This window comes from Archocentrus centrarchus, chromosome 7 (assembly GCF_007364275.1).
Source record: "Archocentrus centrarchus isolate MPI-CPG fArcCen1 chromosome 7, fArcCen1, whole genome shotgun sequence".
NCBI lineage: Eukaryota > Metazoa > Chordata > Actinopteri > Cichliformes > Cichlidae > Archocentrus > Archocentrus centrarchus.
The window spans coordinates 17661580-17688734 of record NC_044352.1 but is presented as its reverse complement, the minus strand read 5'-3'; the positions used below and the strand labels follow the sequence as shown (position 1 = coordinate 17688734).

Genomic DNA, 27155 nt, shown 5'->3' with positions numbered 1-27155 from the left:
GATATTACTGAATAAAAATCCAAAATTGTAGACATCAGTAATGTAGTGCAAAATGTGTTCTCCCTTTTCAACCCAAGACTCAAGTGTTTTCATGGTTAAGTGTAGCACAAAAACAGTACATGCAGGTGATGTCCATTCACAAAGAACATTCATAAAGAACAAACTGGTTTTTTATTTTCCATATATACAGTATAGTCGAGCATCTCTAGAAACTGCATAAGAAGTCATTAGGAAAACATTTAAAAACTACTTATTGTGTTAAACAGTGAAAGCTACATATTTGCTTACATTTGCACATTTTAGCCCTTCTATCTGCTATGCAGTTTTTTGTTGTTTTTTTTTACTTTTTTTGTGTGTACCCTCCCTACGGCAGCTGGGATAGGCTCCATCCCCACTGAAAATGATAAGCAGAAAAAATGGATGGATGGATTTAAAAAAAACAAAAACTGAAGTGTTTTTTTGATTGTAAAAGGATGAGCAGTTTATGCCCTAAAAGAAAAGAAAACAAAGGCTGTGTTATACAATGACAATTCTTACAGATCTTTTGCTTTTAATATTGTACATGGTTTTTGAATCCCCCTTAATATAGGGTCTAAATAATACATTTTCATTTATTACACAAGCTCACAATAGTTCTACATAAAGAAATAAAGACAGCCAAATGAAAATAAGAAACACAACAAAAATAATCCATATACTCTAGTTCATTTCAAATAGTTCTGCTCCAACTGTCTGTCAGGTTGTTGTTTGGAGGTAGGCATGCAGCAAACTCTGCATCTGATTGAACCAGTACAGCTTTACTTGTCTAGACGTCTGGTTTGAAGTGCTATTAAGTAGTTTTGCTACTTAAGATGGATATTACAAAACTGCTGATTTAACCCTGAATTGTTTAACAGTTAGTTTGCGTCATCTGGCCATTAGCTGCTTGAAGATAAAACCAGGTCAGACTCCTTGGCCCCATCCTGGCCACTGTTACTGTGCCCACAGTTCCCTGTCAGCTCTGGGAAGAGGCTGGTCCGAGCAGAGTGGCTGGGAGAGCCTGGAGTTGGACTCATGCCCAGCTTCTTGGGAGGAATTGGAGGAGGGTAGGTCTTCTCTGAGCGGGGAGTGAGGGGGGGAGCGGATGCCTGGAGATAGAGGGCCTGAAGGGGACCTTCCTCCCGGAGGAGATGCTGCTAGATTGCGGTAGTCTGTACCAAATGGAGAGCTGCTGATTGGAGCCAGCTTGACTCCAGCCTGCTGACTGGTAAAGCGGGACAGCACCTGAGTGACGGTGTTGCGGGCCAGCTGCTTAGCTGTGCTGTGCTCCAATGGGGGAGGGATGGAGGAAGTGGTGGGGGAGAGGTCCCTTGGGGAAAGTGGCCCACCATGCTGCTGCTGATCCAGCTCTGCCTGACTCTGGAACTTGTGCCTGGCAGCCTGGAACCGTTGATTGACTCCAGCCTGGTAGGAGGACTGATGGAAACCAGGACTGCCCAAACGCTTTGCCAGAACAGGAGAGGAAACAGGGGAAGAGGAGAGGGAAGAGGAGGCTGTGCTGGAGGGGGAGTGAGGATGAGAGTGAGGGGAATACAAAACTGCTCCTCCCCCATTTTCTACTACCCCTTCATTATCCGCTCCTCTCCCTTCCTGTTTCAGATCTGTCTCTTTTTGAGCGTGATGGCCATTGACTTTTGGCAGTGAGGTGGATTTAGGACTGACAATTATCTTTCCATCAGGCTCAGTCTGAACAGAGGTAGATACCGCCATGTTCTTGGGTATCGACTCTTTCTCCTCCACCACAACCTCCTTTACCTCTTCTTTACAGCCTTCAAGTTCAGCCAATCTCTTTTTCAGCTCCTCCACCTGACTTTCAAGCTCTCTACTCCTTTCCTCCTCTTTACTAAGCCTGGCTTTCAGCTGCTCCCGTTCTCTGTCAAACTCAGCCAGCTGTCTATCAGACTTGGCCTCAAGCTGGGCTGCCCTGCTCTTCTCATGTTCAAGAACCGCCCGGAGCTTCTCCAGGGCACTGGTCTCCTCTTGCAGCAAGGTGTGAAGTTGTGAGGCTTTCTGGGCCTCCTCCACAGCCTGGCTGCTGGCTTTCTGGAGCTCCAGAGTCAGAGTTGAGGAGAGCTGCTGTTGCTGGGACAGCGACTCCTCTACTTTGCTCACTACTTGGGCTTTTTCCTTCTCTAATCTCTGCACTGTTGCATGCTCCACTTCCAGCTAGAAAGAGAATGAGAGAAATGCAAATGAAGGCATGGTTGCTCTACCAAATGTGACCACAAGGAGGCAAAATATCCCTGTTGAATTACAGTAGATCCAACATTCTTTCTTTAAAAAACACATTTTCTGAAAAGTAGAAGTGTAGTTGGCAGCAGTCTTTTTCTGTTTCATTTTATTACTACCTATTTTAAATCTGCTTTTAATGTGATTTTCTTATCTTCTGCATGTTTTCATTATTTGCAAATAAAGTTCACAATATTGGCTCAAGTGGCACTGAATTAATAAAGGTCTAGTCTCATTTAAAAAAAAATTGTTTCTGGAAATGAAAATTTACTGTGAGATCTTTAGAACATAGAAGGAAGTGAGAGGTGACAAAATATAATCATGTGTATATGGTATAAAGCAGGAAGGCCTAAGGAAGACTGAGAGACGCTCAGGAAGCCTTTCTTACATAAGGTCCTTGTGTGAAGTTTATGTAGTAGCCGATTGTGTGCTCACAGTGTGTGCGCGCACCGGCTGGCCTTGCATTAGACGTGAACATCCATTATCTCAGGCTTCCTGAGGCCATAAAGCCCCATGGCAACTGGTCAACTAAACAATAGCCTTTTCCTCATCTGTTTCCCATGGAACATTTCTGTGCTTGTGCAGACGAGTGGCTGTGTGTGCGCCTATACTTTTAACCGGACAAGCTCTCTCCACCCTACTGAGTTACACAGTGGAGTTTCACTGATGCTTCCCTGCTGCTGGGTTTTAAATCACTACAACAACAAAAAAAGGACACCGTGCAGACAGGGAGAGGAGAGAGAAAGAGAAGCCGGCTGACCAGATGTGCTCATCTGTCAGCAAGAGAGGAACAATTTCTATATGAATTCAACATTTTACTTCAAAAAGACATACAAACACACACACGCGCATATTTTTCAGTGTATCCTTTGCATGCCAATCCCACCTGTTGCAGCAGTTTATCTCTTTCTGTCTGCAGCGTGAAGGTGAAATTGGCATGCTGTGCAGAGTCCTGGATATGTCGTCGTTTCTCCTCCTCCAAATCTGCTATCATCTATCAAAAATACAGCCAAGTGAAAAACACAGATAACATGACATGCAGTTAGGTTTCAGTGCGAGAACTGAACATCCTTCGCAAACTAGCAAATTCTGAGTCTCCCACTCTCATGTCCTCACAGGCCTTGTGCTTTGCAGTGAAAAAGTGCTACATCACCACATCTGTCTGCCTCAAGCAAAGTCAGTAGCTGAAACAAATACATGCATTTTCACACACAAAGCTACTTGTTGTACGTGTGTGAGCCCATGCGTGATAATGGCTGCGTAGAAAATCTGATCTGAAGATCTGTGTGAGGATGCATTGTCCCTTACCCTTCTGTGTCTGTTTTCAGCAGCAGCTAACTGTCCCATCATCCTCTCCTGCATCCTCTTGCAGTGAGCCATGACCAGTTTAAGCACAGCCAGAGGATTTGGCCCCACTGCCCTTCCCTGCAGATGCATGTGAGGTTCGGCCGCTGCGTTCTGGCGCTCCATGGCTTCGTTGTCCCGCTGCAGGGCCAGGAATGGATCGCTGAGGTCATACTGTCCGTAGCGCTCTTGGACAAAAGCATCTCTATGCTGAGCCTATCAGACATACACAAACATAGTTGCATTTTAGGACTGCGTGTACAGTCACGGGAAAAAGAACGTTTTCACAGGACTCTATGCAGTCCTGTGAAAACTAAGTACACTCTATGATTCAAGAGGTTCTAGCAACAATAACTTGAAGTTTGTTTTCTGTATGAGTTTATCAGTCTCACATTGTTGCAGTGGAATTCTGGCCCACTCTTCTTCACAGTGTTCACAGCTCTCTTAAGGTCCTGCAACAGCATTTCAATCAGTTGGAGTTCAAATTGTTTGGAAATGCCGTTAAAACCTCCCTTGATTGATTATCAGCAACAATCGCTGATGGTTTACCTCTCTGGGATTGTGATAACACGCACCTGAATGCTCCAGACCAGCAAATTGCCCAAACCTCTGCTTTTATAAAGGTGCTCACACTTGCTGTTGATCATTTAATCAACTGCATTTGATTAGCAGCACTTGACTGCTGCTTACCCTATGGAAGCAGTACGTGTTCATGTGCGTACATGTTCAGACCTGACTGAATAGAAACTAGTGTGTTTATCATGTAAGTCAGTATATGGGTTTGATCGGATGAAGACTGTTTCCGACTGCGGCACAGGACCAAAAAGGGATATTTATTATCATCACTGGACATAGATCCGGAGGAGTGTGTTTGTGTGATTGCAGGAAATCTGTGCTGAGTGATGTTATCGTCAGTGTGAGTGTAAGCAGATGGTCATTCCCCTCAACCCAAACACAAAGAGGTGAGGCACGGCTGTCCAACCCCCACCAAGGGCAGATGTTAACACCTCCCCAGGGATGCAGGGGTGAATGTTTGTACCATCAAGTCAGACGCACACACCGACACACGCAGCTGACTCTAACGAAGTGGTTTAGTTATACCTAAACTGAAAACAATTGAATAAAAACTGACAGCACACTTGTTCAGGGGAAAAATTAGATCACGAGGAACAAGATATCCAAAGCAGCTAAACCAACGTGACTTTATTCAAGCAAAAATGTAAAAATTAAGCAAAACACAACAGTGCTTTATGGATACATCCGGAAACATCATCAGGTAGCCTCATTAGCTATATAGCAGTTAGTGGGTTTGAGTTCTGGAGGGATGCAGGGTCAGCTGGCAGTCCTAATGATTTGAGCACATGCTTCAGAAGTGCACCCCACGTGTGTTGGGGACATCAATTTCCATCTCCTCCCCACAATCCTCATCAGACACCCCAGCTGAACACCTCCTCGTTCACATGCCCAAACATGCACGCCACTGCATTCTTCGGTGAGTTCAGAATCATTAGAAAAATGCATCTCTTTACTTCCTCCTCTCTGTCAGCCTCTTTTTCTCACATGCTCTCTCTCTCACACACACACACACACACACACACACACACACACACACACACACACACACACACACACACATGCACACACCCTGAGGGCTTCAGTAGGAAGGCTGTATTTGAGGCTTTTTCTCTGGCTATACAAAGAATGTGACCCTCAGTGAAGAGATTACAGAACTTGCACACAGACACTGGCTCAGTGCCTTCGGTCTCGTGCATTGTTTCCAAGTCTGACCCAGCAGGCTTTCTGTGTGTGAGAATGAGTGCGGCTGCATATCCGTATCTTAGTTTCCCTTTTTTATGTGAGTTGAAATTTTTGTGTAAGCCATTATGTGTATGCGTAACTGTGGTTGTGTGCTTTTGTATTTTTGTGTTGGTCATTTGAGTAAAACTGGAGACAAAACTACAGCTTCCTGAGTTAAATAGCTGTTTAAACAGACCATTTAGGGCTGGGCTCAGTGTGTGAGTGTGTTCTGCGTGTTTGTAGCAGGCCTAGCCTAGGCTCTGACCTCTCCTGGTTTTTCTGATCATAATGACAGAGTGTGCTTTCCTTTATGAGAGGGCACAACAAGCAAACCCTCTCTGCTGCAAAGCTCTAATGTCTGCACAACTACTGATGACAAATGTCTCTACAGCAAGTCATGGGTAAAAATATGTAGGGTATTTTTGAATTTCTCTACGAATACTCTACGAAAGAAATATATTTGATCATTGGGTTTTTGTGTGAAGGACAACCTGATACTTTCTACAGTGTAAAATGTGTAGTTACCTACAGCCTCCAGACACAACTGTGCCCATCTGTGAGCTGAAAGAAGCCCGCTTCCCAAGCCTCTGTAACACAATCAGCTCATCAGCTAACACAAAGTTCTTTAGTGTACTCCACAATCTGATTTAACTGATACTTTGAGCACAAATAAAATGGAATAAAGGTTTTTCTTCCTCAAGCAGCAGTTATGACAGTGAAAGTTGCCATAAAAATGTGCTTCCTAGGTAGTAAAAAAGAGAGTTTAGTGTGACAGCCTGGTGCTGGGGGCTAACTACTAGTTAGCTAACCACTAATGACAACATAACTGTTCGCTGCATAACAGCTTGACAGGAGCGGAGCATGGAGTCCTGTCTTGGGAGAACCAGGCAGAAAAATACAACAAGCTCACACGGTGCATGAACGTATAAATTCTTATAGCTAAGATGTACACAACTAATAGCCACACATTCATTTGAACCAGTGGTAAGATTAGTAAAACATTTTATGGAAAAATTATTTACAAATTCACAAACTGAATTTTACACTTTTGAGTTTCTAAATTATATTAGCATTCTTAACCAATAAACAGCTAATTAGCTAAGCATCTAGCATAGCATTAAAAGCGATGCATTAAACTCAGCCACTTCTGTGGGTAGTAGAACTACAACAATTTCTACTGCATGAAAGGGGGTAATATTTTTTTTTTGAAAAAGGGGGTAAAATTAAAAAAAAAAAAATGTAATAATAGCCATTTGTGATGCAACACCTGGCACCTCATTTGCGAAACATTTACAGTCATGTAATTTGGATCTTCCTGAACCAGCAAGGACAAAGCCAATTGTTATCTTTGTTTGTCTTCGCATCACTTTTTCTCTGTTTAGGAGGAGAAGATGACACTACATGGTGTAGTGTAGATTTTGTAATGTCACTTGCACTGATACTGCATTTATACAGGAAAAGATTTGTGGCATGCCTGTTGAGGCACATGAGTCTGCACGTATTGTAGCAGTAGTTCAAATTAAGGTACTGCTACTGTATGTAACAGTGTGATTTGTAGTGTTCTACCTGGACTGCAAGAACATTTTTAGTAAATATATTTAAGTAAGGAATAAACAAAGGGCAAACAAATTTGCTTAGGAAGGTTTTCAACTGAGAGACCTAAAGCTATCTCCATGGCAGTCGTAATAAGAGCTGGTCGAACTCTAAATACTAGGGAAAGGTGCTTCAGTGCTTCCTTCATTACCTCCTTTAGCAGAGGACACATGGGACCATCCTTTATGATGGTCCCATGTGTGTCCAATATCATGCCATAATGTGTTTTAAGATAAGATATACCTCCTTTATTTCCCCTGGGAAATTTAAATGTAAAGTTAAATTAAAATTTAACTGATTCTTACAAACCTTCAAAGATGGGGTATGCCAAACCCACAAATGAAGTATAAACATTATGCTGCTGTGATAAAATCTGATTTTGTTGCTTTTGTTTGAAGAACAAATAGATAAGGAAATCTCTACAAATGAAGATTATGAGCTATTAAAGGTGGATTTAAGGATTACGTGAATCAGTTTGAATTAGTTATGTTCATTGCTGAACTGGCAACCTTTAGCAGCCTATCAATAATGAATCTGACTTTAATTACGGAAAGCTTAACAAAGCTTCACCCTTGGTTCTCTTTTATATGACCTGCATAAAACAACATGGTAAGAACACACCGAGCAAAGTATCTAAGATAGCCTGAACGCTGTGGTCTGACCACAGCAGAACCAACTCAGCAACATTCATTATCACATTAATAAGGAGCCTTGTGCAAATGCAGTCAGATTCTGTGCATACCATGCTTCTATTTTCCCAGTTTCTTATGAATTCTCCTTCACACCTTTCCTTGGCCTCGTGATGTTTTCTATGAAGGTTAAGGTTGAGTGATTATAGGAAAACGAGGTAGGAGATCACTTTATGGACTATTCAACTGCAGCGCTGGACTCTGTAATTAATTCTAATATTACACAGCTGATCCCTACGGCAAGTATCATTTAAATTAGCTGCTGACGTGCAGCAACCCATTGACTTTTGGTAAGCCACTACAGTACTGTGATATTCACAATACTCAAACATCACCTAGGCGCACATATATATATATATATATATATATATATATATATATATATATATATATATATATATATATATATATATATATATATATATATATATATATGTGTGTGTGTGTGTGTGTGTGTGTGTGTGTGTGTGTGTGTGTGTGTGTGTAAAAGACAGTTTCAAAAGTGTCAGCCAAAATGGGTTATCATTATGTGCAAATCAAACAATGTGTCTGAACATTGTTTTTTGTTTTTTTTGTTTTTTTATCTCTGATGAAGCAGAGAGAAAAAAAAAATGTTACAGATGGTATAAGCACATTTTTCTACTGAAAATTTCCTCAGTCAATTAGGTTAACACTGATTAACTTCTCCAGATAATGCGGCTACCCCCCCCGAATATAAAAGGACAAAAAACAAAAAAATATTTCAGTGCCCTGCAGCAGTGTGACCCTGTCAAACATGTGGTGAGGCATAAGGTTTATGACAGTCATTAAAAAGTACAAATGGTTGCGGTGCTAAAATTGACTTGTAAGGTAAGCATAATTCACTTATGGTACTCATACTCACTCCAGCTACATGCTTTATTTTTTTCCTTCTTGACAGAGAGAGAGACAGATAAAGGGGGTGAGAGGAAGAGAGAAATTGGATTATGTCATTTTAGATGTTTGCTTTATGAAATGTAAGCTAAGGTGTGTGCTTGAGACACCTCCCGGGCACACATTAACCACAGATGGCGCTGAGATAACCAGGGCAACACCAAATGAAACCTCTGAAGTAATGTTTAACTGCAGAAAATGCTATCATCAGTGGTTACTGATGCAACACAGAAGCAGGCGTTCTCACCCTTTCGTCAGGCCTTGCTTTAGAAAAGCCATAACATCATTAACAGAACAAGGAAATGCTCTGGCATGTCGTAAATGAGTCAAAAATTTAACTGAGGGGGCTACTCATTGATGAAAAACCAAAGTGAAGTGAACTAAAAGATTTTTTTTTTTTATCTCAGACTGGCTGTGGTCTTGATTTAGCCAGATGTCTTATATAGTTCTATTATTATTTGTGGCAGGCTGTGTTGTGTTAAGTCTAAATAAAATGAGTTAGATATAAGCCTTTATTTTGAAATTGGGTTAAGGTGTAACAGAGGCGGCCATAAAAAGGCCTCCTTAGGAAAACATTACTCCGCCTCATAATGGACTACTTGCTTCTGTGAATCGTGTGTGTGTTATGGCGCATGTTTCTCGGCACAAGGTGGGCCTACTTTAATATCATTTGATCATTTTCAAGTCAATGAGCAGTGCTCTTGCAATCCTTAGGCTGTTGGTTACTGACCCAGTGTGTAGTGCAATGCTATATTAGGCTTTAACTTACTTTTAAGGGAACCTTCTGTGTGGTTATTGGTCCTTTTTTTTTTAAATCGTATTTACTCTGCCACTCTTAAGAACTTATCCAAATTGGGCAGTGGCTCTCGATTATCAAAAGAATACACACTCTTATCTGAACAATAAACTCTTGCCCACCCTTATTGTTTATGAAGCCAGGAAATCACATCAGCCTACAAAAATAGACAAAGCATTTTAGGATTACAGGACATGACATCATATGAAAAACATATTACCACACAGACCCTGTTGCCTTGGTAAACAAAAACAGTTCCATTATCAGATATTTCACTGTCACCGACTTTGATACAGTTCAGTTTCATAAGCAATGTGGAGACCAGTCCAGAAGGATGGACCTTATGCTCCCTCACTGAGAATTTAAAGAGCTGGTGTTGCTCTCTCTCTCTAAAGTGCATCCACGTCTATGTTTTCAACACACTAACTTTGAGTTACTCAGAGCTTATTGAAAGCTGAATTCATACCATTTATGCCTAACAGAGAAAAGTTAATAATAGCAATAACTGACTTTAGATACGGAGAATTGTTAGCTCAAAAGATAGCCACACCTCTTGGAACGCAAGACCTGTTTCTGGTGTCATATTCTCAGGAATGTTCCCTCTAGTAAAACCGCTTATCTGTGTCCTTAGTGATGAGAACTAGAAACATTAAAGCCCAGAATCTGTAGAGACAAGTCCCACGGTTGACACAATCTCATTGTGTAAGTAAGTAAGCCAACAACAGGTTTTCAAGGGTTTCAGGTGAAGGAAGGGTTACAAAGACTTGGTTTTATTTTGCAGTCCCAGGTACTTGCTGCTGAGAGGAGAAAGTGTTTGAGATGTTAGAGCAAGCATCCCCACATGCAAGTGAGCATTAACTTTGGTAAATGCAGCGCGCTAGTAAACAAACCAAAAAGAGAGCTCTAATTGAGGAAAAGCACTGTTATAGCAACTGCTTGAGATATGTTAATCAGAGTGGGAAGGTACAAAAGAGCCAAGATAGCAAAACACAGATGGTATAAATAGACTTTCTGGGTGTCAAACTGATACACAGAGACAGACTATACTGAAGCCTGCTATCAAGCCCCAACACTCCCTTCAACACACGGTCTGCGCATACATTGACCTATCAGTGATTTACTGTACAGGCCCCCAGCTGGAACAAGGGAAGTCAGTGATTTAAGCTTATAACTCTGTACATCCTCTCCACAATAAACACTGCAGCCTCTGACTGGCCCCACAGAGACCACCAAAACCCATGTGAGTGTGTGTGTGTGTCAGTGGGCAGATGGGACATGGGTCACGGCTAAACATCAAAGACCCCCATAATGTGGTTGTGGTTGAGGAAGAGGGAAGGAGGAAAAGAGATAGAAGAAAAAAAAAACAGAGTAATAAAGATTCGGAAAGAGGAATAAGTAAAGCCATCAAGTCAGCCATGCATTTGTCCTAAGGGGATGGTTGTACATATCCACTGAGTTTCAGGTCAAATACTGCATCCTTCAGCTGCCATTTAAGTTGAATATATGCTGGTGTGGTAAGAATGCCTTTCCTTCAGGTCCCGGCACTGAAATTCTGCCTTCTAATTTGCTTTCTAGAGAAATGTCAATATCAAGGCCTATTTATCACATGATTGCTACTTGCCCTCATTGCAGACTCGATCATTATTTCAGACAATGAGGCAAACATTCACAGTCCAAGCGCAGAACAGCTGCTGTGGCCACGAGTGTGAAAAGCAGCCAGTGGCACAAAGAGAGCTAATCAGACTAGGCACAGACACTAAACTACATTGTTGAAGCAGGAAAGCTCTTCTCTCTGACTTGGATATGGGTGAATTAGCTGCACAAAACTCAAGATTCAAAGAACTGCAAATATAAACAGTGTTCTAACAGCAGGCATGTGTGATGTGACATGGTTGTTGTGGAGCTATGTCTGGAACGTTGTGCAGTGTTGTGAGTCAGGTTGTCCAAGTTGAAATAAGTTTCGATGTTGCCTGAGACACCTTTGGCTAAATACCATGTACAGTATGCAGTCTAAACACATCTATCATCTTCATAATCTGTTTAATGTTCCAAAAACAGTTGCGTACGGCTAATTTGCCAAGTTAACAGCTCTTTTGAGGCTTTGAAATATGCACCTGAGGCAACATACCACACCAGAGTAATCCGCTTTGACTGGGTCCACATTTTGTTTTCATTTTGCAGCAATGGGAAATTCCCAGATTAAAACTAATGTGGTCACTAAAGACACCAATGTAAACTGCAGCCTGTCTGAACTCAAACAAGACGCAATATTCAGAACTGATTGAGTGCCAAAGGCCAGTCTGCCCAGCAACAATAGTTGTGCTCTGGTGGTCTAGTCTGTGAACCCAGAATGGCTCCTGTGCCATTGTATTCACTAGCTCTGTTTCCTGTTTACATATCCCCTCCCAGTTAACTCACATTCTTTTTGGAGGTGTAATGCTGAAACGGGTTAATTTTAGTGTGCGCTGAATAAAGACAGTCTCAAAGTGTGTTTTATTTATCGGGCTACTGGGATGGAAATTATACAATTAATTATGCTATGTTGCTATTAATTATGCTGCGTCATGTAGCCCTTTCAATAAGCACGAGTCCATAGGGGGATTTGTTGTATCAGATGCAGCCACCAACTCACCCTGAGGGCATGTATGACTACATCCTGGGCTTCGAGCTCTCCCTCCAAGATACTGAGGAGAGTCAGCAGCTCTGCTCTGCTTAGAGCCTCCACATTCATCTTCTCCTCCTGAACAGAGAAAGAGTGAGAGTGAGTGAAAGAAAGATGTCTTATTCTTCCTAAAAATGGTTTATTGCACAAAATAAGCACATGAACATAGAATAAAATTAGAATTAATAAAAAGGATTGCTTTTGGGTATTACAAATTGATTCATATGTAAATGAGCCCATAGTAGTAGCGACTCATTGGTATTTCTCAGGGAGCGACACAGAACTCATACAAAGGGACTCGGGGACCCATCAGTAGTCTTGCTGTGTTGTGCTCAGGGTTATAAACAGGAAGTCATTAGCATATCTGCACATTAAGTCCAAATCCCAAGACTGTTAAGCAAATGTGATACTCTGAAATATCTTTTTTTTTTTTTACATCTTGTAAGACCTTAGCCACACTACAGTCTCCTGTGATTCATCAGCAAGGCCCTGCCTAGTCATAGGGGCCAGGCATGACACAACTCACACAGCTGACATCATTCTTAAAACTGAGACAAAGACACCTTTCTCAAAGTTTACATCATCTTTTGAATCAGAGATGGAGTCACGTTTAAATCAGGCCATTTAAATCATGTGGAAGCTGCTCAGTGTCACAAGTGTTTGATGAGGTGTGTGCGAAGGATTACGTCCCCGTGGCTCACATCACTTTGTGTCTTTAAGGGTATGGCTTCCAGAGTAAGTCCACTGCATCTTACCAAGTGTCTTAAACTGTACTGGAGAGTCAAACACCATTCTTGCAAAAGATTTTGGTATGTTGATGAAGGAGACTATGATCATGGTCTTCCACGTGGATCCCGTACATTAAGGCACACCTGGGCATTGTACGCCCCGCTACCACATCTGCATGAGCTCAATGGGAAATTAGAATTCAAAGGTAATTAAGTACACATCAAGCAGTTTGTCCCATTTCAGCCACCAAACACTATTTGATAAACTCTCCGTCACAGAGTGGCTTACTGTTTTTGAGATTTTGCGGGAAATCCCAATACAACTTTGCTGCTTTTATTTTGAAGGCAAAAATCAGAGGTGAAGCCGTGTCCTCAGTTTGTGGAGAGCAGATTGCTGTGTTTACGGATTACAGTTTGAATCGCCATTATGAGAATAAATCCTCGGAGAAATACAAGAACTTGACTGATGTAGAGCAGGAATGAACAGCTGAAACTCTGATAGCAAAGCTGCAAAAGGACTTTTTTACCACGCGTTACACATCCAGGGATGGAGCAGTCAAGACCAGCTTTGCAATTTCCCACAAAAATCACAAAAAAAACCCCACTAAGTCATTCTCTGATGGGGGAGTTAATCAAAGAGTGTTTTGGTGCACTCTGCCAGGCTAATATGCTCTGTGGAAAAAGAAGCATTTGAGAATGTGCCCCTCTCCAGGCGAGAGGAGATGGATCAAGGACACTGCTGGAAATCCGGAGCTTCAGTTGAAAAACAAAGCAGACTTTTTCTCCTTGGCTCTGAATGAGAGCTGTGATATCCGTTACGCAGGTAACTACTTGCTTTGATAGGCTGGGGCTGAAATGGGACAAACTGGCAAGTGTTACAACCAAGTGTTTCCCTGATGTCTGACAGGGAAACGAGTTTTGAAGAAGACGCAAGATAAAGTGATTCAAATGCACCTAGAAATGAAATTTGTATTTTTGCATTGCATTATACACCAGGAGATGTTGTGTACCGTGTTGTTGACGTTGTAGCTAAAATAGTTAACTTCATCAGGGCCAGAGTACCAAATGCTTATTTCACATTTTCTTTATCTACTCTTACCAGTTACAGTTTATAAAGAGAAAAAAAAATAACATTGAGATCTGAATTCAGCTAAACTAAAAGTGAAAGCAACTTTTCTTATCCTATCCTTCTCTCCTCCCTGCCACGAAGATCCAAAGCGTAGTGTTTGCTTCCTTCAAGCAGCTATCCCACAACACTCTCTGTCCCTCCAAAATTCCTGGGTGCATTCTGTGGCTCACCACACATTCACAGCAAAGCAGCAGAGTGTGAAATCAGCAGTTATTTACTAGCTACTAACTTGTCACATAATGAGACAGTGGTTTCACTCTTTCCCAACCACACACATGCACAAATACTTTGATATTAGTTTAGTGTCAGGACTGGTGCATGTTTGAACTGTTGCCGGTCAGTGTAAAGCCAAAAACTGGGTATTTGTCATCCGATCAGCTTCCATGGAAAATCACTGCCACATTCCAGGGATACCCAAACCATGGGAATCATCACTCAAGAATAAACTGCTGAAACCCACTCTGTAGCTGACATGGTTTTAAGTGTTGCAGTTTGGCTGTGTGAGCTGTAATGAATGGTCTGATAATAAGCCAAAGCAAATATATTCATGGTTTTGAAATTAGATGCTATTCAAGTCAGATATTCAATATAGAAGCAGAGCATCTAATCTGGACTGTGGTAAGTGTCAAAGGAAGACTGCATGACTCAGTTTCTGTGTTCATCTTGTGTCCATTCACTCATAGTTTGGTGTTTTGTGCTTTCTTTTTCCAACTCTTCCCTCTATTGTGATTTCTCTCAGGTTAAAAATGAGCTGGCAAAGAAACTGGGAAGGGTCCTCCCTGCTTTGCTCACTGTGTGGGAAACAGCTCAGTCTGTTGCAGGCACGCTGTGGTTGCTCAGGAGTAGCAGAGGATCCACCTGCCGTCCTGGGCCTTTGTCTGACACAAGAGACTGTCATTATTTTCCGGACTGGCAACATTCAGTTCAATGACCAAGTGCCATAAACCTCACAAAAACATCAAATTAGCTATTATTCATAGCTAAAGCTGGGATTTAAGGATAATGGTAAAATCAATACTACTGAAGCACTCACACCCTGTAGCCTGAAAATGAACATAACATGAATCTCTCAGACTTCTCTTGTCTTGGTTACTATTTATGAGGAAATATTTTTCCCCCAGCATCAATCAGCACAAAGTCCCAAGTTAACGCCTGAGATGTTTCACGTAACCAGGATAACCAAAATCCTAAATCGTACGAGCAAATCTCAGGCTGTGTCTGAGAATCATCTATGGACTTTTTTCATTTTGGTTTTTACTAAAAAGCCAGAGCAAACCGGAGAAAGTCACTTCCACAAGCTGCAGTGTGAACATACCTTCATTCGCTCTTTTCTGGCCGCATTAATTGTTCTTTGAATCCAAAAAGGAGACTCCACAACAGCATGAATCAAAGCACTCCACTGTCACTGGAGCTCCTGCTCTGATGCGAGCGTGAACAACAGACCTTCAGTGACGAGAAAGTCAGCCAATCACAGAGGCGTAGTGCAACACCCCAACCAATGGCCGACCGTTTGATCGGTAGAGGGTGGGGATGAATGCGTTCACGGGTGTGCGGGATAAACCTCTTTGTTTCGGACGTCCAACGGATAGATTTATGTATCGTGCGTTAAGTGTGTGAAAATTTATTCTAATCGCTTATTACATCTATATATTTACTAGTTTTGATGGATAGTGTGAATGTTTAAAGTGGACAGGTAGACTGAAAATAGAGTTTTCTGCCCTAGAAGTCACAATAAAATATTTCAAATCGATTAAAAGGGTCAGCAAATGTTCCAGCGCGGACAATTTCCTTTAGAAATAACCTCCCTTTAAAAACTCACTTTGAGCAGGTTATTCAGCAAATTTCCCTCAAAAGCTGACGCCTCGGGGTGAAGATGGTATCCAGTGTCTAGCTTTGTTTCAGCTCCCCCTGGTGGCCACATGGCAGCATCACATCTGCGCTCTCCTACTTGATCAGTGCAGCACGTTTAGTAAAAGATTTCAAGTTTTGCTCACATGTCCACAATTTAGTGTATTCCAACACATTTGGCTTTGCACCTCTAATGACTATGAGACACATTTCATAAATTAGGCTTGGGATTTAGAGGAGTTTTGGTTAACCAACCTGTCATGAGTATTGGGGATTATCATTCAAATAGTGAATGGGGACTGGTTTAGTCACATTAGAAGAGAGAGGTCATGGCATTGAACAGCCTAATATTTGTTCTTACCTGTTCATGTTTTGTTCTTCTGTTGGCTTTGTGAACCTATTCTTTTTTGAAAAAAAGGAGCCTAAACCGGTTGGTTATGTTACAGGATTTGTACCAAACTGTGCTTTACACACTACAGGCTTGTCAGTGGACTCTGTGTACCTCTACGATCTGTTCACTAAGAAGGCCAAGTGTTGAACAAATGTTAAATCTATAAGACAGGGCACTGATGGGGACATGTTTCAGTTGAGTCTTATATTCTCTGTACATTTCTGTAATAGTATGTTAGAGTGTGCAGTCTTTTAGACTGCAATGAGCAGCAGGGGAGACCAGGGGCTCAGAAACAAGCCAGAGTCACACTACTCACTGTGCACATGCTCAGTTAGTTCATCTTTTTGCTGACAAAAATAGAGGGACATTTAAAAGTCTCAGAAAATGTCATCTACACAAACGTGCTGTTCTTGAGCTAAAAGTTAAACTTTTTCTGTCAGAGTTTTTTTTTCTGGAATTCAAACAGGCTTTGTTAGAATCTCTGTTTTGTAAACTAAAAGTAGACATCAGTAGCATGTGTCAAAGTACCGTGAAGGAAAACATAATCGGTGATACTGGGATATTGAATCCAGATACTGAACCAAGTTGTCAGTGACTTTCATTTATAGTTTACACAATTGTAAAAAACATAAATCAAGCTACTGCAACAGCTGGATGAGAATTCATCCAGGAGTCACAATGACCATTTATGATCTACCAGGCATTGTGAAAAATAACCTTTCACTGGCTGCAACACCATCCAAAATCCAGACAGGGTTTGCATGCACTGGAATTTGGCCTTTTAATAGAACTATTTTTAGTGATAGCAACTTTGCTCCATTGCAAGTCACAAACTGTCCACTCCCAGCCACACCTGATTTTCCAGCTTTCACTGCAGCTGCAATGAATCTTGCAGCATCTTCCACTGTCACACCATGTGTCAGGCCTGAACATTAACCTGATCCTGAGCCTGAGTGTGTTCCTGATCTTGATCCTGAGCATGAACTAGATCCTTATCCTGAGCTTGAGTGTGATCCTGAGCCTGTGCCATCATCCTCTGCTATGGATACAAAAGAATTCTGACTGATCACTTTGCTGCCCATTAGGTAGATTAAGGGATTGACCATTCTTTTAACAGTTGCTACAAAAGGGTCAGAGGGATGGTTGCTGGAATCAGTGTCCACACTGCAGGCAGTGCTGGCCACTACATCCATACTGTATGGTCCAAATACACTGGAAAAAAAGAGACATGTAATTTAAACTGACAACAATAATACCTACTATTCAAGAATAAAAATAGAAACAAGGAAAAAGGGAAAGTCATGTTTGTGCTAAGCTTGTTTTTTTTTAAGTTCAGTACCAAAAAAGTAAAAAAAAAAAAAAAAAAAAAAGAAAGTATCCTTTGACTAGAATGACTTCATCTCTCTCAATTTTGTTGTGCAGACTCTTGAGCAGTTTGCTTGAGTGATTCCACATTATGATGTACATCTGCCCGGAAAGAAAGAAAGAAAACTTAAATCACTAACTTATCACAGCTAATGTTTGTGTAAATCAATAATATGCAACAATTACAGTAAGTACATTAGAACTTCTAGAATGGGCTTTTTAACTTCTTTCAGTCGTCCACTGGTGAAAGAAGGACAGAGTAGACTGTGAATCATCTTTCATCTTTTTTCCATAATTCAGTCTTCCTGAAAGGTCCATTCAGTCCAACATCCTAAATCCCCCAGAGATGCACACACTTTTTACATTGTGTTCATTAATTAGTATTGAGGTAATATCTTGCCTCTATACTGTTTGTTCCACTCCAGTTAGTTGGTGAAGACAATATAACACTCCTTAACCAAGATCATTTTGATCTTGCTGTGTCCTTTATGTCTAATGCAGGCTGTCGGCCATCATACAAACTTAAAAATGCAACAGTAGATATGGTACGGAGTCAGTTAGAGCCTGGAATGCAACTACCTGTACTGTATGAGAATTGTGTGGCGCTTAATACAGTATGGGAAGGTATAATATGGAGTGGCTTCTTTTATCTGCTTTATTTGCTCAGATGCATAAATGTACAGGTAATACCCCCCCGGTATATCAGGCAAGGGCACCCTTACAGAACAAGTATCAAAATATCATTTTTTAAAATGAAACCTTTCTTATTATCATTACACGCAGGATCAAACAACTGCAAAATAAAGGCACAGACATAGTTCTAGCACACAACTGTGTGCAACTAAGTGCTTGGCCAGAATCTGAATGTGACCTAATGATTAACACTGTCATTGACTGAACTTCAACTAACCATTTTTCATTTTTCAGGACACAGAATTTATACCAACCAAGGAATGTGCTATGGGGGCTTGTTATAATTAGGGCCATGATTTGTTGAACAAAGATACAATTTTTGTAGCTTTTTTTTACACCACCACAGTGGATTTTAAATCACACAGTCAGTATGTGATTGACATGCAGACCTTCAGCCACCTTCAGTTGCTGCTGGTTTGTGGGTCTTTCACTGCATTTACTTTTGTGTTCATTAGCTGCAACGCATGTTTTATTGGTTTGATGTCAGATAACTGACTTGGCCATTGAAGAATATCTAATTTCTCGGCCTTGAGAACCTTGGGTTGCTTTTGCTTATGCTTTGGGTCGTCATCCATTTGCACTGTGGAGCACTGTCCAATTTGCAGCATTTGGCTGAATCTGAGAGCATACAGCCCTATAAACTTTAGAATTCACCCTGCTACTTCTATCAGCAGACACATAATCATTAAACACTAGTGGCCTGGCTCCACTGGCAACCACACCATGCCCATGCTTTTGCCTTTGCCATGTTTGACAGATAATGTTATATGCTTAAGATATGGCTTTAATTCCTAAACAGTTAATGTAAAATTCTTGCAAAACCCCTTAAATTAAAACTGAAAGTCAGTCACATCTTGATCAGTTGATTTAAAATCCACTGCGGTGGTGTACAGAGGCAAAACTGCAATAACTTTGTCTTTGTCCAACAAATTATGGACCTAAATCTATACTATACTCCCTCTTATGCAAGTCAGAAAATGGGGAAGTGTGTGTGTGTGTGTGTGTGTGTGTGTGTGTGTGTGTGTGTGTGTGTGTGTGTGTGTGTGTGTGTGTGTGTGTGTGTGTGAGACAAAGGGACTTTACACAGATTTATCTTTTTCATCCTTCAGGTGGCAATATAGTGGTTTTTTATTGCAAACAATTTTGCACAAAATTCATGGTTTTGTGTGTCAAGTCCATCTTACAATATCTGGGGCTGATTGCGTCAACACCAACAGATTGAATTTCATAACTTTTTCACTATCAGCCACAGGACTGGGTTGGATCAAAATATAAGATCAAATATTTATTTCACAGCAGTGGTGAAGTCAATACCCTGTTAAACCTCTGTGACTTGATGAATCGCTATCACAAAATTGATGTCTGGAAGACTCAAACTTTAGAATTATTAACAAGTCTAACATTGAGGAATGACCACTAAAGTCAGCGCAATAACAACCAACAGTACCAGGGTCATAAGGACAAAAAATCTTTCTTTTCTGTGGCTTTCTGCTCTTGTCATGTACATATCTTACTGACATACCTTGCTGACTGAAACTTTGCTTCCCTGGAAAACATTAAATTAGGCTTGAAAATTCAGTTTGCTAATTTTATTTTCATTTAGCCCAGTTTGAGCTTAAGTTGCTCGGTCCACTGAAACTCTTGCCTCATAGCCTAAAAAACACCTCCAAATTGTTTCTCTTTCTTTCAATACCACATTTTTGTGAACTTATTACCAGCAAAATAGAACAGCTAGGACTCAAGACTGGGCATTTATGCATATAGAGCCACGGTAGCCACTGCAACTGAGGCTCAGCAAACTTAAGAAGATAATGTTCACATTCATCTAGTTTCTTGCCAAAGCCACTGAGAACCACAGACATGGGCAGAAAAGCTGCATGGGGTTGCAGGATCTGACCCATTAAACAATTTATATATTCAATTTATATATTTTATAAGCAGTTGCTGGTTTTACATGGCACATTCAGCTATAGATCATAAAAACAAGAAGCAACAGACCTGTTTCTGTGACAGAAACAGAAATGTGTCAAACTAAACTAAGTCTTCTCAGATGTTTTCTATTTTTAAGTGATTTTTTTCCTTTTAAATTATTAATCAATGTAGCATTGGGCTGTCATGTGTAGCAAGGCTAGTGCTGAAAGAGTCTATACTTCTATGAACTAAACTAGAAAAACACGACATCTTCTTTTGCCCTTAAAAAACACCAGAAACAAGAATAAAAAACAATACTTAAACTGCTATGAGAGTAACCAAAATTATCAATAATGTCCATGTCTTGTTGGAAAATTATATTATTTATTTATGTGTTCTGGATAAATAAACAAATAAACAAAAGAAAAGAAACCAGTTTAAATAGTTTACCTATAAATTATGTAATTAATTATCTCTTCCGTGTTTTACAAATCTATTTTGATGTATTTTAAGGGAAAACCAATGTTATCTCTCTGTCATAGTAGACAACCTTTATGTCTCTGTTTACCAGTTTCACAGCAAGTGCTAGGCAAAGCAATGCTCCAGGTTGCTATGCTCTTAGACAGAGTTAATGGAAAGTACCTTCCACGATCAGCCTTTTATTGAAGCCAAGCAACAGGTTTAGAAAAAGCAAAATGCCCACTACATGCTTTTCCTGGCTGTTCCTTTCCCTTTGGATGCATTAACATCTAATAGCTATCAGCTGCTCAGTGTGGCATCCTTTTATTATCATCTGGACATATGTCTTGTATTACAGTAATGTATAAAGAAGGTACATCCTCTTTTGATTCTGAGGTTATTCACAAGTGAAAAACATTCAGGATAGTTGCCATTCTTCACCCCAAGGTCAGGCCATGCAGTGCTCAGAGGAAAAAAAAAAAACCCAAGAACTACATCTCAGACTCAACAGGCCTCAGGTAGCATGTTAACTGTTAAAATTTCATGACAGTACAGTTAGAAAAAAGACTGTACAAGTATGGCTTGTTTGCAAGGGTTGCCTGGAGAAAGCCTCTAAAAAGAACAATGCAGCACAGCTTAGGTTAGCAGAGTTGCATCTGAACAGCTGAACAAGCTTTCTGGAACAACAGCCTCTGGATAGATGGCCAACCCTATCAGAGATATTTGGCCACAATGCACAGCACCATGTTTGTTGAAAACCAAAGAGCTTATCAGCACAAAACCCTCAAGCACGGTGGTGGAGGGCTGATGATTTGGGTTTGTTTTGCAGCCACAGGACCTGGGCACCTTGCAGTCATTGAGCTGACTGTGAACTCCTCTGCATACCAAATTAGTCTGGAGTCAAATGTGAGGCCATCTGTCCAACAGCTAAAGCTTGGCTGAAACTGGGTCATGCAACAGGACAATGCTCCTGCTGTAGTTTGCTGGGTCGGTGGCATCAAGACGGGTGAGGCCAACAAACTGGACAAGCTGGTGAAGAAAGCCAGCCATGTAATGTGTCTGGAACTGGACACTGTTGAATCAGAGGCAGAGAGAAGGATGAAGAACAAAACTGAATCCATCCTGGATAATCCCTCGCACCCATTACACGAAGAGCTGTGGCAGATGGGCAGCTCATTCAGTCACTGGCTCACTCCACCAAACTGAGCACTTCAGATGTTCATTTGTGCCCGCTGCTGTCAGGTTCTATAACAGCAAGAGCTCTACACTAATATACGCAAATAAAAAAGTGCCTGAATTTCCCCCCTGAGGATCAATAAAGGAATATTTTAGCTTATCTTAAATAAATAATGACATAGTGTAATATATTGTGGCTTGTTATTCATTTGAGATTGCATTTCCCTAATACTTGGTGAGTAAATTACTTTTTATTTTGTCCTCATATGCAAAACCTTATCATTCAAAGAGAGTGTACTTTCCCTTTACGTGATTACCGAAAGAAATAAAACAATTGGGAAACTCTATATCTGCCTACAATTTTTCAAATGCCTATCTGCCCGCAGCCCTACACTCAGTAGCTATAGTGTCATGTCTTTTTTTTTTTTTTTTTGTCTCAGATCAATTGCGAAAAAATGAGTTTAAGGATGGGAAGAGAAAGAAGGTCACGAGAAACAGATAAGATATTAAGGATTGACTGTGGGAAACAGAGGGATAGGCTGACAGTGAGGTTTGAACACAAAGAAGAATAAAGATGAAAGGAGGTAGGAATACTGCACAAACATACCAGCTGCTAGTTAATATAATCTTTTTCTCAGCCATTAAGTATTCCCTGGGTAATTTCTTAGACAGCATTCATTTATATGCCTTAATACTTTCCATGCTATTTTGAAAATGGGAATCAAGAGGTGTATTATAGCAGCTGATGGCTGGTGTGTCCTCCAGATGTTGTCTGGGAACTGATTTACGAATGAAGGACTCCTCTTGTCAGCTCTGAACCTCAGCGACAGTCAGTGACATTGAAGGGACACCTGCCTATCTGACCAGCTGACAGAAAACCTCAGCTGTAATGAGACATAGGACTGCATCTGTGCCTCTCTGTCTCGCTCACAGACACTGCCCTGAAAACACGGACATGTATTCTTGCTTGCATTAAAAAAAAAAAAAAATTCTCATCTAACAAATGCCTGAACTGTTATAACAGGCATTTTATGCAGAAGCAATATGAGGTGCAAAGTTTTAATCCTTTGACAGCATTACACATTTACTCACGCTCACAAAAACACACATTTTGTAGTAGAGCTTTCAAAGTTCATGTCACCAGTGTGCAGTCAACTGTGATTTCCCTAGCTTGCCTGGTGATTTGGCACTTGGCCTGGTGGATGTCACCTCCTGTAACCAGTGAGTGAGTGTGTGTTTATGTGTATCTTTTTCACTTACTGCTGTATGACTGGGTAACCAGTACATGGTGAGTCATGCTGTAGAGAGGTACAAATATCTGGCATTGGCTGCTGGGCAAGAGAGAGAGATTTAAAATTGCAGCATTGGAGCGGGAGCAGATGACTCTTAGTACCTGGTTTTCAAGGTGAAACAAATGCCACTTTATATTACAATCACTGACTCAGATTCACAGCTAGCAGAAGCTAGCAGGTCTATGTGTGAAACAGATTTTTTAAAATGTAATGTACTATAATTCTCATTTATTGAGTCCACACAAGGTTAGGTCCATAATTTGTATGGACCTAACCTTATGTGGACTATTCATTCCAACTGATCTTTCTAAGTTAACTTCAGTAATTACTTCCTCCAAACCATCAAGGTGTCTATTAGACCTCATTCCCACAAGACTGCTCAAAGAAGTCCAACCATTAATTAATGCTTCAATCTTAAATATGATCAGTCTATCTCTAGTATTGGGCTATGTACCACAGGCTTTTAAGGTGGCAGTAATTAAACCATTACTTAAAAAGCCATCACTTGACTTGGGTGTTGTAACTAATTATAGGCCTATCTCCAACCTTCCTTTTATCTCAAAAATTCTTGAAAGAGTAGTAAAACAGCTAACTGATCATCTGCAGAGGAATGGTTTATTTGAAGAGTTTCAGTCAGGTTTCAGGATTCATCACAGTACAGAAACTGCATTAGTGAAGGTTACAAATGATCTTCTCATGGCCTCTGACAGTGGACTCTGTGCTTGTCCTGTTAGACCTCAGTGCAGCATTCGATACTGTTGACCTTAATATTTTAATACAGAGATTAGCGCACACCATAGATATTAAAGACACTCTGCTGCTGTGGTTTGAATCATATTTATCTAATAGACTCCAATTGTAAATAGGGAGTCTTCTTCACACACTAAGGATAATTATGGAGCTCCAAAGGGTTCTGTGCTGGGACCAATTACATTATACATCATGCTTCCCTTAGGCAGTATTATTAGAAGGCATAGCATACATTTTCATTGCTATACAGATGATACCCAGCTTTATCTATCCATGAAGTCAGAGGATACACACCAATTAGTTAAACTGCAGGAATGTCTTAAAGACATTAAAACCTGGATGACCTCTAATTCCCTGCTTCTAAATTTAGATAAAACTGAAGTTATTGTACTCAGCCCAAAAGATCTTAAAACATGGTGTGTAATCAGATACTTACCTTGGCCTCCAGCAACACTGTGAGGTCCTTCAATGCACGTATTAAACAAAGACATGGGACTGTTTTTTGCATTTCCACAATATTTCTAAAATTAGGAACATCCTGTCTCAGAGTGATGATGAAAAACTAGTTCATGCATTTAATACTTCCAGGCTGGACTTTTGTAATTTATTATTATCAGGTTGTTCTAAAAAGTGCTTGCTCTTATTCTGATTGTTGGGGTTTTCTCTCTATTACCGTAGGCGTAGGGTCTTTATCTTACAATATAAAGCATCTTGAGGTGACTGTTGTTTTTCATCAACAGTTAAGAGGTTATAGCCATTTTCATACAGTCTCTCATTTTCAGAGGATCAAAATTAATCGGACAGTTGTCTAACAAGTGAAGCCTGTTCCCTTGTTATTTCATGACGAATAAAGCAGACATAATATTTGAAGTTGATTCCAAGTTTGAAATTGTATGTTATAGCTTTTGACTGTAATTTTAAATATGAGGCTCAAGGAGATGTCAGAGCAAGAGAGGGAGTGCTGAAAAAACAAAACAAACCTATCAGAGAGATAGCAAACACTTGTCAAGAGACACCGTCATGAATGGAAATCCAGAGGGTTTACAACAGGGTGCAAACCACTCAAGAACAGGAAAGCCAGATTAGACTTTGCCAGAAAACTAAAAGGCTGCAAAAGTGATCATTTAGTTGCACACATCATTGCACACATGCTATTAAATTTAAAATTGACTCACAAACAAGTAGCAACTGAAGATAGCTGCAGTAAAGGCAGTGTGGTGTGGTGTACGAAGGCAAAACTATAAAAATTGTGTCTTTGTCCAACACATTAAGGCCCTAACTCTAAAATCTGGACTTGCTTGCCAGCAGAGGGCAGTGTAAGGTAATATGTGAGCGAGTCATTCTATTGAGATTTGTGAACAATTCTAACACACAATCTTTTCCTGCTTTTAAAAAGGTCATATTACCTTATTAATTTCACAATAGCTAACTCTGTCACCATTTACTCTGATAAAATGAAATGGTGAGACATGTACTTTCTAATCTGTGTTATTTGGCTTTAGCAGCTCGTTCATCTTTACCCCTTCTTTTCTTTTTCTCTCGGCAGGCTGCTGAACCTTTTCCCAATTAGTTTTAGTCCTCTGAGCATCAGCCTAGATGCAGTACCCCTACCAGTGTCTCACAGGAAGAGCCACATGCCAGAGTTGAGTCACAGTGGGAGTCATGCAGGGACAGCTAATGGCACTCAGGCTGATGCAATATACCTCTGTGCAGCAGCATTTAGAGGGAGCCCCCCCACCCAAGGGAACTGGATAACATTGTGACTGTCCTGACTGAGCTACTGCAAAGTCACACACCTGCATCACTGTGGTGGACATACTACGCAGATTGGGCCTTGCTCTTCTTGTATTTGTGTGATGGGGAGTTAAGGTGCAGTTTCTCTTTGCTGTGGGCAGAAAATCAGTATGCATGAATGACGGAGACAGTAATGCAAGCTTCTGAGCGTGTGTAATGTTTACTTGTTTGATGCCAACTCTGCTATACAATCTGTCCCATTAATTTAGACAGAAAATCATGTCCCCTGTCTGGTGGCCACTTACAATGAGTTATGGCTGCTTGTCCGAGCAAGCTGTTGTGATGAAAGGCAACTTTGCTGGGAAAAGTGCACCAAGAAGCAAGTGAGAACAAACGCAGATTTACAGCACTTGGTGCACACACACAGACTCAAACACACAGAGTACTGTGACAGGGTGATTTAGCGGCTTTTAATCATTCCTAAATTGCCTGTCGTTCTCTCTCACACAGCAGTACTTGATTACACACACCGGTACACTACATGAAAAAGGATCCTACTGCTGTCAGACAATGGAAGTGACCTGGTCCAGGGTTTTGTGGGTGATGGGGTAAGAAGGTGCGAGAGTTCACTACATCAAAGGAAAGTGCAGAGTGAGCAGGGAGAGATGTGAAACAGTCATACTATAAATCTTCCCTCTGCAGAGCAGGACCGTGAAGACCCAAAACTGCATCACTGCCATTAGAGGGATGTGTAGTGAACCACGGAGTTTACTAGATCATAAATAAATAAATAAAAATCCCCAAATCCTTAGAAATCCAAAAATCACATTACACTGCCTTTCCAAAGGATTTCTAAAAGCTACAGAGCCAGCTTCTTGTGTTTCTAAAATCCAAACTCAGCGTAGCGCCAACCTGATGTTTGCCGGAAGAAAGCCGCGGTCAGAATCTGTTATTTCTCCTCTGCGGTGCTAACCATCATTTTACTCTTTAAACACAAAATTAATATAAAAATATATCACATATTATGCTAATTGTGAGCAAGATCAACTTTGAAAGATGAGTCTTGTTGTGGCCTGTGCTTTTAAATGATTTTAAAATGATCTAATTGTTGTGTAAGTTTTGGTGTTTAAAAATCACAAAATCAGACATGATCACCTGTCTGCTTGGTTTGTTTGGTTTTTCTGCAGGTTATGACCTGTTCCACTAGACTGATTTGTTTGTCTGTAATTTGAATAGACCGTAAAGGCTTCAGTTGAAGTTTGAAGATTTAGTGGTAATTAAGAAAAAAGAAAATGTATAAATTAACCCCCCCCAACTGTGTTGCAAAAGTATACGAGTGTTTTTTCGAACCCCTGAGGGAGCTTGATTCTCAAGTGTACAACTACCGCCCTAATAGTTAACTAGGCAGCAAACAGTTGGTCAGTAAATCTGCACCAACATATGAATCAACCTCACTTATATTGTTCAGTCTGTTCAGTGCAAAGCTAAGCTGCTATAACTATAGCAAAAACAACATATGTTATTTGGCTACAGCTGCAGCTGTAGAGACCCGCAGCTTTTTAAGGTCATATTTGCAAATTGCTCTCGAATACAGAGAGCAGTTCGAAATGTGTGAAAG

General features: G+C 40.7%; 1 protein-coding gene and 1 pseudogene across 1 annotated transcript; both read right to left on the bottom strand.

The window, feature by feature from the left end:
• Positions 1–441: 441 nt before the first annotated feature.
• On the bottom strand, positions 442–15355 carry LOC115783081 (CTTNBP2 N-terminal-like protein). The gene is given in 6 exon segments (XM_030733724.1): positions 442–1103; positions 1105–2205; positions 3155–3262; positions 3577–3828; positions 12032–12139; positions 15234–15355. Coding segments are annotated over 6 exon segments (1761 nt in total). The 5' UTR covers positions 15240–15355; the 3' UTR covers positions 442–917.
• A 1794-nt stretch (positions 15356–17149) lies between these two features.
• LOC115783505 (cytochrome P450 3A40-like) lies at positions 17150–18963 on the bottom strand (annotated as a pseudogene).
• Positions 18964–27155: the final 8192 nt, after the last annotated feature.